The sequence below is a fragment of the Serinus canaria genome, chromosome 26 (genome assembly GCF_022539315.1).
Source record: "Serinus canaria isolate serCan28SL12 chromosome 26, serCan2020, whole genome shotgun sequence".
Classification (NCBI taxonomy): domain Eukaryota; kingdom Metazoa; phylum Chordata; class Aves; order Passeriformes; family Fringillidae; genus Serinus; species Serinus canaria.
The window spans coordinates 5,818,198-5,833,827 of record NC_066339.1 but is presented as its reverse complement, the minus strand read 5'-3'; the positions used below and the strand labels follow the sequence as shown (position 1 = coordinate 5,833,827).

Genomic DNA, 15,630 nt, shown 5'->3' with positions numbered 1-15,630 from the left:
AGAAATGAAGAATTTTATCTCTCTCTGTACAACATACCTACATTTATGCAAATTAGACAAACACAGGCTCATAGTCAAAGGTGAAATCAGATGTCTTGTTTGATTTTCTGCCACAATCTGCTTATTTTCCACAGAACATTTTGCCAGAAAAACACCAGTGGGAGCAGGACTGAGATGCACAGGGAAAGCTTTAGGAGGGACTTAGCAGACCATTTCCATGTCAGATTTCTATGAATAACCATGAGGCACTTTACAAAACGAATCTCAGCTTTATTCAGCAAGTGTTCATTGTGCAATTACAGCCTTGGAAGGGGAGCTCAGACCTTGCTGTGGCAATGTCACACACAGGGAGGTTTCTAGCAGGTTCTCTCTCCTGTTGAGCTGCACTGAGGGCTGGGCAGCCTGGGCAGCTGAACTCCAGAGTGCCAAAGCCTGGACTGACCAAGCCCCAGGAGAGGAGAGGGTGAGGGCTGTAAAAACAAGGGAGCTGCCCCGGGAGTGAAGCTCTGCATGGCTTTGGTTTGTGCAGGGTGTTGGTGCATTGACAGCTAAACAGGGGCAGGAAACAGAAGCTGATGATGCCCTATGAGAATGTACACTGGGTGTGGGAGCAGGAGCCTCAGACCTTCCCTCGCCTCCTCCCGGCTGGAATGATCCAGAAACACCCCGAGCTGACTGCAGGGATGGATCCTGGCACTGCTGTGCCCCCTGCCCCAGCTGCTCACTGCTCTCCAGAGCTGCTGGCAGGGCAGAGCCTCCTTTCTGCTCGCACTGCTGGCTCTGAAGTGCAGAAAAGAGTCAAAGAGCCGTTCTGGTCCTGCAAGAGAGAGAATTCCAGGTGAGGACTGGGCTTTGCTTCCCTGCCGAACGTGCTGCTAATGAGCCGCGGTGGGGCAGGGCCAGCTCGGGTCCCTTTGTGGCTCTCACAAAGGGCTGTCACAGCTCTGATGGCTGGAATGGGCCTCTCTGGAGCCTGCAGTGGCCGCGTTTGTCTGTGCTGCTAATCCGCTGTGCTTCACAGTCCTGATCAAACAACCTCATCAGCAGAGACTGGCACAGGACATGACAGGAGGGAGCTCTCTTGATGTCGCTTTTGAGGAGAGCTGTGCCAGCAGGAGCTCACCTTTGGGACATTCCTCAGAGCAAAGCTCACTGCTCACACACAAAGCCTGCAAATGATGACAGGACTGAGCCAAGCTGTGGTCAAACAGGATCCAACCTGCATTGTTTTACTCTGCTTCACAAAAGGAGCCTCTCTGGGCTCTGCTCACTGAGACACTCAAGCCTGCCTGGGCCAAACCTGGGAAAGAGGGGAGCTGCCTGTGCTCCTGTGCTGAGCCCTGGAGCTGCAGCTCTTGGCAGCCCTTTGCTCATGGCCCCAGCTGAGACCCGGCTGAGCAGCCCAATCCCAGTTGAGGGTCAGGTTTGCATCGGTGTTTTCCCCATGAATTGCTTGAAACCAGTGCAGAGCTTGGTGTGACAAACCCAAGCTTGGCTCCCTCTCTCACGTTCCTGGGCAGCCTCGTTGGGATGTAAAAGCTGGATTGTGAGGCAGGGGCCTGGCCCTGGTGGAAGCTGAGAGCTGAGTCACGGCTGGAGAGGTGCTTGGTGAAAGGCTTTTTCTCTTGAAAAACCCTGGGTTTGTTTATTTCAGGTACAGTCACTGTGCTATTTGTGCCTTTCCCTTTTGCCTGCCCTAATTGGATTAATTAAGAGCAGCTGAAGATTGGATTGCAGGGCACTCACCTCTGACCACGTGGCTGCCTCCATCACATGATCAAACAAACTCCAGTTTGCCCAGTGCCACAGTGAGACGAATGTTTACTGGTTTTCACTGGAACGAGAAGCTCTGACTTGAAATGACTGCTTGGGAATGCGTGAAAGGGAGCAGAAAGAAGAGAAATTGCAATTATTTAGGATCCTTCTGTAGGGGAATTGTGGTGTCAATGTACAGAACATCAGCTGTCAGAGCAGGGCTGGGTGCAGTCCCTGCACCAGCAGCTTGAGCCACTGGTAACTCCTGTGGAACTCCAGTGTGCTCCAGCCCATGGGAGCTGTGCCACCCAGCCTGGGCACCCTGCTCACCCGTGCAGACACCCAGCAGAGCCTGGGCTGGGCACAGCTTCCAGCCAAACAAAGCACTGGCTCATCCCTCCCCTTCTCCCTCCACCTGGCCACAGCCCCTGTGCCAGGCATCTCCATTCCCATTGCATTTGCTGGAAGTTCATGGGAAGGACCTGGATACCTACTGGGATTTTGAAGACTTTTTCAGCAGCGCTGTCTCGGAGCAGGAGGAGGCCTTTGTCTTCTCATGGCCCACACAGGAGGGGCTGCAGCCACAGGAACTCCTGCCCGGGGGGCTGTGGCTGTCGGGCAGGGCCAGGCTGTTGTCCCTGGGCAGGGGTCCCTCCTCTGGGGGGCTGGGGGTGTGTGGCAGGGCCATGCTGCTGTCCCTGGGCAGGGGTCCCTCCTCTGGAGGGCTGGGGGTGTGTGGCAGGGCCATGCTGCTGTCCCTGGGCAGGGGTCCCTCCTCTGGGGGGCTGGGGGTGTCCAGCAGGGCCATGCTCCTCTCCCTGGACAGGGGTCCCTCCTCCAGGAGGCTTGGCAGCTTTTCCTCCCCCATTCCCATCTCCTGCTGGGGCTGAGGGGGTTTGGGTGGGTTTGGGTGCCGCTGAGAGGGGCCCTGAGCTGTGTCCTTGTCGTCACTTGGTGCTGGTGGGGGGGGGGTCCCCGTGGGGCTGCTGGGCCTGGGGGGCTCGGAGGTCTCTGGGGCGGGGACAGAGCCCTCGGCCCCGCCATGGCCACTCATGTGCAGCTTCTTCATGTGGTGCACGACGGCCGCGGCGTTGAAGGCTTGCTGGGGAGGGAGACAAAAGCCCCAGTGAGCAGCTGGTGATTCCAGGACAGGCTGTCCCCCCCGGGTGACACCAGTGCTGTCAGCAGTGGCTGTTTGGGATGGGCACATTCCTGCCACAAACCCACAAACACCACCTTCCATCGGGTGCAAGCTGCGTTGGAGCTCACAGCTGCTTCCAGCCGAGGAAAGCAGGGAAACGACCCCCTGCCCTCTGCTCTGCTGGGGAGGCCCCTGCTGCTCCATGCTTGGGGTGAATCTCACTCTGCAGCAGGGAATATTGCTGCAAACACCCTGTACACATCGACTGCAGGCAATCCCAGCTTTGGAGGATCCCAGGTTCTGGGTGCTCACCCCCCCAGTTGAAGGTGGCAGCAACTGGTGGTGTTGGTGAGATGGCTCTGGGCTCCAGCAGCAGCCACTTACCCTCCATTTGCTCTTTGCAAAGTTTTTCTGGATCTGAGCACTGACAGATGGGTAGATGTCACGGTGAAGGGCTGTATTTCCATTAATCCTGCAGATGGAAGAGGAGAAAATGGGCTCGTAGGCAGATGGCATTTGTAAGGCATTCCACATTCTGCAAGCACTGAACTGCTTTGTAAGTTCAATCAGCAATAATTAAACCCAAAGGAAAAACAGCAACAAAATGTAACACAAACACACACTTCAAAGCCTGGGAAAGCTCAGGGTGGGATTTCTCCTCTGCCTCTGTTTGTGGAGGCAAATATGCACAAATTGCATCTTTAATTATTCATGGTTTGCTTTCTGTGCACACCAGAAGGAGCCAGCCCTGCGCGGGGGAGGCGGTGACGACAATGACGTTAATGACGGGGTGGGGGACACTCCTGCTGCGGGGACACTCCTGTTCCCTGCTCCCACGGAGCACAGCCAGCACACTCAGGGACACCTGGGGGCTGCAGGACCCCCTGGGCGCCCCCAGCTCACCACGGGTGCCGCAGGGCCTCCTCGCAGGTGAACCTCGCGCTTGGGTTCTTCTCCAGGAGGTGCCGGATGAAGTCCTTGGCTGTTTGGGAAAGGGGAAAGCAGAGAGGGGTTATTGTCTCCTTCCTCCAGGGCTGATCCTGACAGAACGTGGGGAATGCTGCTGGGTGAGCAGCACAGGGGTCAGCCCCGAGGAGAAGGGGTTTGTGTCGCTGCACCGGGGAGGTTCAGGTGGGGTTTTGGGAAATATTCCCTCACTGAAAGAGGGGTCAGGCACTGGAAGGGGCTGGCCAGGGCACTGGTGGAGTCACTGTCCCTGAAGGGCTCAAAAATTGAGAGGTGGCACTTGGTGATGTGGTGTGGTGGGATTCAGCCAAAGGCTGGACTTGGAGATCTTTTCCAACTTTAATAATTCTGCAATTACTCCAGTAAAGGAAGATTCTTACAGTGACAGGCTCCAGATGAAAAAATATCAAAAACTCTGGATGTACCAAACTTCACTCTTAGATTGTGTGAATTGGAGGTGAATTATTCACCTAAAAAATAACTCTAGAAACCATGAAGTGAAAACTGAGCAGATTTAGAAGTTGCCCTGAAGAGCTCTTACATCTCTCCCCTTTTTTTCCCTTTGTTTTTCTTGCAGGAAGGATTGTGATGTTTGTTATTAAACCCCAGCACACCCCCTGCTAGGTTTGTTTGTTTGTATAAAAGATTGATGTTGAAATAAGCCGTGAGGATGCTGCCTGCAGTGAGCTCCACGAGCAGCTTGGGCTGGTTAAGTGGTGGCTGACAGGACAGAGGAAAAAAATGGGGAAAAACCAGCAGAGTTTCCCTTCTTACAGAATCCCAGAATGGTTTGGGTTGGAAGGAGCCTCAAAGCTGACCCAGGGCCATCCCTGCATTACCTGACTCGGAGATATCGTCCCAAAACGGAGACTCGAACTCGTAGTAGCCTTCCTTGATCTTCTCAAAGAGTTTGGACTCGGTTTCCTCGTAGAAAGGAGGGTACCCACAGAGCCTGGAGCAGAGCAGAGACACAGGGCCCTTCAGTGCCAGCTCAGAGTGGGCACAGGCTCCTCCACAGGGAGGAGTGACAGTGGTGACAAGGTGTCACAAGGGTGCTCTGCCCCCTCCTCTGTCCCTCTCTGCTCTGGGGATCAGCAAGGCTGCACAAAAGAGTTAAAAAAGAGTTAAAAACTCCACTGCAGCAGCGAGAGGACAAAGCCACAGCTGGTACCGAGCTGAGAGTGTGGGAGGAAAGGAAACAAAAAGTCCTCGGGAAGATGGAATGGTATTTGTAGGGAACTGGAGAAAAACAAAGCAGAGGATGAGGCACAGCCAGAGCAAATGGGATTCCTTTCATCTCCTCTCCCGTGCTCGATTCCCCACATCCCTTTAATTTCTGTGTTTGGGAGGAATTCGGTGCTGTGCTCCACAGAGAAAGGGCAGGTCTGGCCTCACCCCTGCTCTGCAGAGCCTGGGGAAGTTCCCAAAGGAAGGGCAAAGGAAAAGGAGAGGGTTCCCTGAGCCAGGGCCAAGGAAAAGGAGCAGTTCCCAAAGGCAGGGCCAAGGAAAAGGAGCAGTTCCCAAAGGCAGGGCCAAGGAAAAGGAGCAGTTCCCAAAGGCAGGGCCAAGGAAAAGGAGCAGTTCCCAAAGGCAGGGCCAAGGAAAAGGAGCAGTTCCCAAAGGCAGGGCCAAGGAAAAGGAGCAGTTCCCAAAGGCAGGGCCAAGGAAAAGGAGCAGTTCCCAAAGGCAGGGCCAAGGAAAAGGAGCAGTTCCCAAAGGCAGAGCAAAGGAAAAGGAGCAGTTCCCAAAGGCAGGGCCATGGAAAAGGAGCAGTTCCCAAAGGCAGGGCCATGGAAAAGGAGCAGTTCCCAAAGGCAGGGCCATGGAAAAGGAGCAGTTCCCAAAGGCAGGGCCAAGGAAAAGGAGCAGTTCCCAAAGGCAGGGCCAAGGAAAAGGAGCAGTTCCCAAAGGCAGGGCCAAGGAAAAGGAGCAGTTCCCAAAGGCAGGGCCAAGGAAAAGGAGCAGTTCCCAAAGGCAGGGCCAAGGAAAAGGAGCAGTTCCCAAAGGCAGGGCCAAGGAAAAGGAGCAGTTCCCAAAGGCAGGGCCAAGGAAAAGGAGCAGTTCCCAAAGGCAGGGCCAAGGAAAAGGAGCGGTTCCCAAAGGCAGGGCCATGGAAAAGGAGCAGTTCCCAAAGGCAGGGCCATGGAAAAGGAGCAGTTCCCAAAGGCAGGGCCATGGAAAAGGAGCAGTTCCCAAAGGCAGGGCCAAGGAAAAGGAGCAGTTCCCAAAGGCAGGGCCATGGAAAAGGAGCAGGCTGTGCTGCCTGCAGGTACTCACAGGATGTAGGTGATGACCCCGATGGACCAGCAGTCCACGGCTTTGCTGTAGGGCTTCTGGGCCAGCACCTCGGGGGCTGCAGGACAGCAAAGCAAAGGCAGCTCTGAGCAACAGTGGATTATCCAGCACTGGGGGAAGCAGGAGTCTCAGCCAGGAGCAGCCCCATCTCCCAGCTGAATTGCTCTGCGGTTTTTGGGTCTTTTTTATGCCATTATATAGAAAGAACCACAGACAATCTCTGCCTGCATGCTGAGGTTTGACCACAGAGCTGCATCCAGCCAGTGCAGTCTGGTGGGAATTAAACAAAATCCCATTGCATTAAAATAATTTTTATAAATTTTTTCAATAAATATATTGCCCTTAAAATGACCTTTTTCTTTGCATTTTTAAACCATTGAGATTTTTCAGTCCTGCACTCGTTCACAGGGTCTGTGCAGTGCCTCTGTGAGCCCTGTGTTGTTACCAACATGCTGATGTATTTCTTTCCCTCTGCCAGGCGTGTCCTGGATGTGCACAAGCCTTTCCTCAGGAGCTCCACCAGCACAAAGTCCTGCCCCAGCTCACCCACGTATCCTGGGGTCCCACAGGCCGTGGACATGATCCCGTTCTGCTCCATTTTCGACAGGCCGAAATCCGTGATCATGATTTTGGAGTTCTCCTCGGGGGTGAGGTACAGCAGGTTCTCAGGCTGGGGACACGTTTGGGACAGGAAATGGCAAAGAGGAGTGTGGTTACCAATTGTGGTGTTGTTGAGAGGTCCCCAGGACGAGGAGAGAGATGAGAATTGACTCTAAGTTCTCAGAAGGTGGATTCATTATTTTATAATATCAAATACTAAAACTGTACTAAAAAAAGGGGAAAAAATCAGAAAGCTAAATAAAAAGATAATAAAAAACTCATGACTGACCAGAGTCCCAACACAACTAAACTAGAATTAATCATTAATTAAAAACAATCCACATAAAACCAATCAAAAATACCTGTTGGTGAGCAACCTCCAAACCACATTCCAGACAATCAAATAATTATGGTTTACATTTCTTTTCTGAGGGTTCTCAGGAGAAAAATCCTGGCGAAGGGGTTTTCATAAAATATGACAGTGACAGAGGAGCAGGAAGGGATGGGGCAGAGCAGGTGAGGTGGGCACAGGCAGGGCAGGGAGGTGGCACAGGCAGGGCAGGGCAGGGAGGTGGCCCAGGCAGAGGCAGGGCAGGGAGGTGGCACAGGCAGAGGCAGGGCAGGGAGGTGGCACAGGCAGGGCAGGGAGATGGCACAGGCAGGGCAGGGCAGGGAGGTGGCCCAGGCAGAGGCAGGGCAGGGAGGTGGCACAGGCAGAGGCAGGGCAGGGAGATGGCACAGGCAGGGCAGGGAGGTGGCACAGGCAGAGGCAGGGCAGGGAAGTGGCACAGGCAGGGCAGTCAGGCAGAGGCACAGGCACAGGTACAGGCAGAGGCAGAGGCAGGGCTCACCTTCAGGTCCCGGTGCACGATTCCATTCTCATGCAGGTATTTGACAGCTGTCAGCACCTGGTGGATCACCAGGCTCGCGTCCTTCTCGGTGTACACGCCCCGCTCCAGGATCCTGTCAAACAGCTCTCCCCCCGACACCCTGTGGAGAGAAAAGGGCTGCAATAAACACAAACAAAGCTTTTGTGTGAGCTCAGCTGAGTTTCTGCTCCTTCCTCAGCAGTTTTTGGGAGGCTGAGGCTGGTGGCTGCTCCTGGGTGCAGTGCCAGGCTGCCAGTGGGGGTTGCTGGTACACCTGGGCACTTGGGGGAGCTTTGAGGTGAGCCCTGCTGGGGCTGGCACCAGGTACCCAGCCCTGCCTCAGGCTCTCCCCACAAGTGGCTAGAGGGTTTCGTTCTGTGCTAGACCTGCAGCCCAGCAGCAGCAGCAGGGTGCTCAGAGCTGTTCCCTGCTGCTGACACCGTGCCCATTCCATTTCTAGAAACCCTGCGTGGCACAGCTTTAATTAGAAATGCTTCTGTCTCTGCCCTGCTAAACTGTCAGGAATCAATTTGCATAAATAGATCCAAATTGTGGTTCAGCAAGTTGCTGTTAGGATGGGGATGGGCCAAGGGGCCGCAGGCAGTGTCCAGGTTGGTGCTGGAGTCCCACACATCCCCCTGCTCCTCCCCTGTCCCTCTGTATGGCCCCAAAGAAAGGGCTCTGTGGCACTCACAGCTGCATGACCAGGTAGAAGTGGGTTGTGCTCTCATAAATATCCTCCAGGGTCACGATGTTTTCGTGCTTTATCCTGCAAAGGGAAATGGGGGTCAGAAACAAATCCTGGCAAGGGCAGAAGGGGGAAAACCCAGCAGTCATCTTGCTTTAATCACCAGGGAGAGGTCACTGGGGGTTCTGGCGCTGCTGTCCCTCCCCTGCATGGCAGAGGATCACTGATGTCCATCCAGTTCCTTTTGGAGCACCAGGCCCCATCAGTGGGGGCCAGAGCCTTTATTTAAAGCCCCCAGCACATCAGGAGTGCTCCTTGGACTGTCACACTCACTTTTTCAGCACTGCTATTTCATTCTCCAGGCTGCTGTCCCTGTTGAGAGGAGACTTCTTGATGCATTTCAGGGCAAAGAGCTTGCCAGTGCTTTTCTGCTTCACCAGGAAAACTTCTGAGAAGGCACCTCTGCAGAGAGGGGGAGAAGCTGCATTTCAGTGGGTGCTGCTTCTGGGCACGGGAGGGACTGGCAGAGAAGGGAAACAGCACAGGAAGCAATGTGCTGGAGCTTCATGTGGATGCTGGTTCTAAAGCTGGAACCGTCCTGGAGCAGCCCCAAACTCGGGGTGTCCAAGGCAAGGTTATGCAGTGGGAATAAAACCCCACGTTTTTTCTGTAGAGAAAATGTTAATTCTGCACAGTCCAGGAGGGAGCTGCAGTTTGGGTTGTGCCACCCAGCACCCTGCAGCTCCAAAATGCAAAGCAGCAGGAGAAGCCCAGTTAATCTTTAAATTCAGCCTCTGCTTGTTCTCCTGCCTGCAGAGGCTGCTGTCCCTGTGTCCCCTCGGGGACAAAGTGACAGTGAGTGTCTGCCCCCCCAGCACAGCAGGTATTTATAACCTGCCTAAAACCCCCAATCCAGCTTTGTCCTGGAGCTGAGCACGCGGCTGGGGCAGTGACAGTGACACTGGGCCAGTCCTCACTAATCCTCATCAAACCTTAACCACGCAGCTCCTTAACTGGGGGCCTTCAGAGGGACTTGCTGTGAGTCTCAGGGCAAGGAAGGGCAGTGCTGTGGAGCCCGGGGGAAAGTGAAAACAACTTGGAGGTGGTTTTAAGTCCCAGATCTGCATTTCAATTCTTCAGAGAGCTGAAGCGATGCACGTGGGAAAAATCCCAATTTCTAATGCTAAATTTTCCTATTAAAGCAATGGTAGGAAATGAACAACCTACAAATCAGCTGCTGGGGCATCTGTTCTACATCTTTGTCCCAAACAGTTTATAATAATTATGCTCCTTATTAAAAATGATGAATCAACAAGTGGGCTAGGAGAGAACAAAGCTTTTTCTAACCTCATTCCCTTAGCGAAAGCTGCTGGATAATTCCATTAATCTCTGAGCCTGACAAGGCAGAGAATCTGGAGGAGCTGCTTCTTTGGGAGCTTTCTCGTGGGCTCGGAAGTCACAGAAAATTTGTCCATGACAGAACTTGCTGGTGGAGGTAATTCAATTCCTCCCCCACAACCTTGGAAATGTTTTGTTGTCTCATCCCCATGAATAGGCAAATGAAGCTGTTAACGCACAGGAAAGGATTGTACAACTCCAACATCCTTGTTTTTGTTTCATTCCCCAACTGAGTCAGGGTTCCTGAGCTAAATATACAACTTGTTATTGTCGTGCTCTGCTGTGCCAGCCCCTGACCTTGCAGCAGCAGGAGTGGGGCAAGAACCTTCCCTGCAGGAGAGGCTCCCTGGGGGTCAGGGGGCTGCAGGGAGGGCAGGGGGCACCTGGGGCTGTGCCTGGGGCTGGGGGCTCTGCTGCTCTTTGGGAAGGGTGAGCCAGGAGTGGGAGCAGCAGCAGCAGCACCCTGGGCACCCCTCACCTGCTCCTGGCAGCCCTGGGACACTGACCAGGGCCAGGAGGGACCCGGGATACTGACCAGGGCCAGGAGGGACCCGGGACACTGACCAGGGCCAGGAGGGACCCAGGACACTGACCAGGGCCAGGAGGGACCCGGGACACTGACCAGAGCCAAGAGGGACCCAGGACACTGACCAGGGCCAGGAGGGACCCAGGACACTGACCAGGGCCAGGAGGGACCCAGGACACTGACCAGAGCCAAGAGGGACCCAGGACACTGACCAGGGCCAGGAGGGACCCAGGACACTGACCAGGGCCAGGAGGGACCCAGGACACTGACCAGGGCCAGGAGGGACCCAGGACACTGACCAGGGCCAGAAGGGCCTGGGGAGCTGGGGCTGGGGCTGCTCCTGCCCAGGGACACAGGGACAGCAGCCTCTGCTCCTGCTGGTACTCACGAGCCCAGGGCCTCCATGAAGATGAAGGTTTTGCGGATGTTGCTGGTCTGCTTCTTCCAGGAGCCGCTGCCTTCCTCCTCCTTGCGCCCCATCTCCTCCAGAGTGGAAGCAGGAACACTGGGAGGAAGAGGAGGAGGAGGAGAGGTCACTGGCAGTCTGTGTTTGCTGGGAGCCCAGCACTCCCCAGTCACAGCTGGGATCAGAGCTGGCCAAAGCATGGGAAATGCCCCCCAAACCCCTTGGAACTCCTTATGAGATCGGGTCTGGGGACTGGAGGGACACTGGGACCTGAGACGGGGACCTGGAGACAGGGGAAAATCGATATAAAAGTGACCCTGGGCAGCAGGGAACATCCCTGGGAGTGGGGAGCATCCCTGGGCATCAGGGGAACATCCCCTGCCCAGGGGAGGAAGGGAGCCAAGGGCTGTGGGACACAGCTGAACCTTCAGAAGACAAAGAAAAGCTCTCCTGGATGCTTTTTATCCCTTTGGAAAAGGCAGAAGTATTCAAGCAGGGAAGAAGCTGAAAGGTCTTTTTTCATGAGAGAGTGCTCAGATATTGGATTCCTCCTGAACCTACTTTATCTCCTTAATTAGCACGTTTGCAGGGTTTTCAGCTCCTTGACACAATTTTTAAAGGTTAATTTAACATTATTGAAACCAAAATTGACTCAATTGTAAACAGTTGAAGCCGTCAGTCCATAAAATCACAGAAGGCCTCATGAACTTGACCTTTATTTACCTCTTGGTTTCTGATGCCTGTGTGACTCACAGAAATCAGCTCCTTCTAGAGCCCGGCCTTATCTTGCTGTTTGAAATCAGGAAAGGTCAAAAATCCTTCCCCAAAATGCTGATCAATCAACAGAAAACTTTCTGCCAATTATTTTGAGTCCCTAAATAAAGTTTTCTTTGCAGTCCTTTGCCCATCCCAAGTGTACAGATCTGGGATATCACAGAAAGAGAATTTGCTGGCAGAACCATTCAGCTGGTGGTGGCAGGTGAGTTTTATCCACTCTAAACAAATATCAGAGCTGGCAGGGTGGTGCTGAGTGACAGGGGAAACTGAGAGGAGCTCTCCATCCCTCTCCATCCCTCTCCCTGGCTGCTGCCAGCCAGAGAATTCGAGGTGAAAAAAGAGAATTAAAAGCCCAAGTAGGTCAGCCTGGCCCTGGGGACGAGTGGCATTTTGGGCTCCTGAGCTGAAGCACGTCCTGGTTGGGAGCAGCTCATGGGACAGAGGGAACAGGGCAGAGAGACCCTGCTGCACTGGGCAGAGGTGGCTGTCCCCAGCCCTGGGGACAGGGGGTGATGGGCACTCACTCCTGAGAATTTGGCCCATCCAAGGCCAGGGGTTCAATCCTGGCTCATTTCAGCTCCATTCCCGGAGTATTTTGGTGTTTGATTCAACAAGTTCCCTATTTTAAAGGGGGTTTGCTCCCAGGGGAAGGCAGGGTGATGTCTTGCTCGCTCTCTGTGAATCATGTGCCTGTGTCAGAGCTGCTCCTGCTGTCCCCTGGTGTGAGGCAGCCGGTGCTGGGGACAGGCTGCAGGAGCAGCTCTCACTCCCCACACGTGGGGCTGATCTCCTGCTTCCTCAGTTTCCCTGTGCCATCAGCAGCAAGTCCCCTCCTGCCTGCCCTCACCTCCGTGCTGCTCTGGGAGCAAAGGATGGAATGTTTGAGCTCCTGAGGTGTAAGGCTGCCATGGCAGGGGTGCAAGGGAGTGCCCTTTGAGGTCCCCAAACCATCCTTGATCCCAGCAGGGCTCAGGGGATGGACACTTGCCCGCTCTGCTCCTGCTGGACCCCATCCTTCCCGGGGATTTTCCTCTTGGTACCAGGGCAGGAGTTTGCCCAGGGCTGGGTGCAGGACCCAGGGGCCTCTCAGCCCAGCCAGGATCATGGGCTCAGGAGAATGGGAATTCCCTGGGAGCTCCCCTTTGTCTCCCTCTGCCTGAATCACCTGTTGCACCTCGCAGCAGTTGGTCACGATGCAATGTTTGATGCATTTGTTGTTTGTCTTTTGTTATTTATTCAAGCTCTGTGCAATAATCCCCAAACCCCAGACTGGTTTGGGTGGGAAGGGACCTCAAAGTCCATCCAATCCCACCCCTGCCATGGCAGGGACAACTCCCACTGTCCCAGGCTGCTCCAGCCTGGCCTTGGGCACTGCCAGGGATCCAGGGGCAGCCACAGCTGCTCTGGGCACCCTGTGCCCTTCCCAGTGCCCAGCCCTGGGTTTGTGGATGGACTCCCTCAGCTGGAGAAACTTCCCACAGCAGTGGGACCACGGCAGAAGCTGGGCAAGCCCCTGGTGCTGGGAATGGCAGATTCCCTGCCCTGCTCTGTGCCCACCTGCACACCCCAGCCCTGCCGTGCCCTCCCTCCCTGCCAGCTCCACCCTGACCCCGTCCAGCTGGGCCTGGGGACAGATCCCAGCCCCAGCCCGGGCATGCACACAGAGGGCACCCAGGGGCACCTGGAATTCACATGATTTCAAATAATTATTTAAATAATTCCCATTATTTTAACCCCTGATCCCAGAGTGGGCTGCGGTGCCCTTGTGCCCGTTCACCTCCTGGCAGTGTGAGCACTCCGGTGTGCCACGGTTGGATAATGAGATTGAAAAGCTCATCAAGTGATGCAGGTGAGACCCTGTGGAGCTGAGAGGGAAGAGCAGAACACAGCTTTGGTTTGTGGAGCTTCCCCCTTGCCCCCATAACAAACACAGCAGCACTCAGGGCTGCACCTGAGTTTCTGTCCTGGGCAGAAGATCCCAAACAATGTGACACCAGTGTCTGACCTCTGGGCTCTCCTACAGCTGGGCCAACCTCTGCTCTGCTCTGGCTGATCCAGCACCACACTGCTCAGGGTGCAAGGGCTGTTATGATGACCTTGCTTAAATCTTTCTGAGGAAATCGGGTCTGCTTCCCCATCCACAGCCACAAATCCATCTGCAGCCAGCCCTGCTCCTGAATGGATGCTCTGCATTAGCAGAATGATTGTAAGTCATGATTAATGGTCTCGTGACAAACTTCCATGGGCAGGGAGAGCAGACATGCAGCTTTCAGGGCTTTGCCTTTGGAATTAGAAGTTCATAGGAAAAAAAGGGGAATACAAATTCAAAGGGCTTTGATTTAAAAAAAAAATACAGCAAAGTAAGCAAATCTGCAAGTGAATGAATAAATGAATGAATGAATGAATGAATGAAGTGCCAGGGCAGCCTCTGTGTTCAGGGACAAAAGAACAAGAAACTGAAGCCACGAGCTCGCCATTAAAAACAAACCCACACCAAAGCCCTGGATCCCCCCACCACACCATCCATTCCAACTTGGGAACACCTGAAAATCTCCATTTTCATTGGAGATACCCCAGATCCCCACAACACTCTGGATGGAAAATGTCAGAGACAGCTTTCTATGAAATCCTGAACACAACACCAGTGCTGGGGGTACCCCAGAGGAGGAGTCCTCTGGTGTTTCCCTGCTCTGAGATAAAACCAATTTAAAGCAAAGCAGGTGAGCAGGGACCCCACCTGCTTCACCGAGGGAGCAGGGGCAGCAAACGGCTCGGAAGGAAGGAAAATGTTGCTTACCCAAGTCAGCAGAGACAGAGCTGCTCCTGGTGGCTGCCCGCGCTCGGCGCCGTCTGCGGGGATTAGAGCCGGGAGGAGGAGGAGGAGGAGGAGGAGGAGGAGGAGATGGAGCCGAGATGGTAACCAGGGAGTCACAGGGGCACGGGCACAGCGCGGCAGGGCTGGAGCCCCAGGCTCAGGGCTGGAGCTGGGCGTGCAGCAGCCGCTCCTGCCGGAGCTGAGACATCCCCGAGGCAAACCCAGGCTGCCTTCCTCACCCCAGCGGCTCCTCAGGGCTTGGAAACCGCCCCCACTGCCTTGGCACGGGCTGGCACTGCCGTGGCACTGCCCTGGCTGTCCCAGGAGCTCCAGCACGGGCAGGGGATGCTCCTCAGCATCTCTGAATGGCACAAACGCTGCAGAACAATCACGGGGCAGAGGTTAACCTCCATGGCCCGAATTTGGGGCTGTTTCACCCCAAACCATGGCTCTGTTTTGACTTTTGAATCCTCCCTGTGGGTGCCTGCTCAAGCACAGCACATATGAATAGAGGAAATATTAATAATTCTTTGAATCTTTTCTATGGTGTGGGGTTTTAGAGCTGGCAATAACAACTTTACTGACTGCATTCTCAGTTGATTTACACTGCCATCTAGAACAATGCATGGAAAAAGTCCATATCATTGTGGAGTTTAGTTTTATGTCAGGAATAAATCAGCTCTGAGGCAATACTTGAAAATCACATTCATTTTCTGGGCATGTTTTCCCTCAGGAGCTTGGTTCCAAGGCAGAGGCTCTGGGGTGCTGCTCCTGTCTTTGCTGTGGGGTTCCATCCCTGGGAACTCCCCAGGGGTTTTGGTCAGGATTCCTGGATGTGGCTCTGAACGTGCAGGGTCCCTTCAGAGCAAGGGTTGGGTGGAATTTCCATGGATTTTACCTTGACAGTCACTTAAGGCCTCACCTGTGGAGTGAGGGGGAGCCAGTCCCACTGCAGGGGAGGCACCAGAGCCAGAGTGGTGTGGGAGGCTCTATTGGGGGTTTATAGGGTTTATTTGGGTGTTTATTGGGGTTTATAAGGGGGTTTATTTGGTTTATTAGGGAGTTTATTAGAGGGGTTTATTAGAGGAGTTTATTTAGGTTTATTTAGGGGGGTTTATTTGGGGGGTTCATTAGGGTTTTTTGGGGATTTTTTGGGGTTCCCAGCCATCCTGGGATGGTTTGGAGGAGCTCGAGGCAGAGGTGAGGAGCACAAAGGGAAGCTCTGACGTGCCAGCCCCAGGAGCTGTGTGTGGGGAGGAGGCTGTGCTGCCTTGCCTTGCCCCTACAGAACCCACTGCAAACGTGTCACAAACGTGTCACAAACGTGTCACAAACGTGTCACAAACCCACAGGCAGAGCCCCAGGGCAGCAGGGCCCTGCTGGGGCTGACCAGG

The 15,630-nt window shown here is 54.3% G+C and overlaps 1 protein-coding gene across 3 annotated transcripts; it reads right to left on the bottom strand.

Annotated features, from left to right (window-relative positions):
• Window positions 1-63: 63 nt before the first annotated feature.
• CAMK1G (calcium/calmodulin dependent protein kinase IG) lies at window positions 64-14,751 on the bottom strand. Of its 3 annotated transcripts, none has more exons than XM_050985306.1 (13): window positions 14,219-14,751; window positions 10,627-10,743; window positions 8,648-8,776; window positions 8,321-8,395; window positions 7,609-7,747; window positions 6,704-6,827; window positions 6,140-6,215; window positions 4,702-4,814; window positions 3,800-3,878; window positions 3,281-3,368; window positions 2,250-2,857; window positions 1,747-1,866; window positions 64-1,169 (listed from the first exon to the last, which is right to left on the bottom strand). In XM_050985306.1, exons 2-12 carry the CDS (start codon window positions 10,716-10,718, stop codon window positions 1,770-1,772), a joined length of 1,620 nt encoding a protein of 539 aa, XP_050841263.1. In that variant the 5' UTR covers window positions 10,719-10,743; window positions 14,219-14,751; the 3' UTR covers window positions 64-1,169; window positions 1,747-1,769. The 3 variants fall into 3 exon arrangements, with proteins under 3 accessions (XP_050841263.1, XP_050841262.1, XP_018778920.3); XM_050985305.1 differs by having other exon boundaries at window positions 64-817; XM_018923375.3 differs by having other exon boundaries at window positions 64-817; window positions 1,747-1,863; window positions 14,219-14,750.
• Window positions 14,752-15,630: the final 879 nt, after the last annotated feature.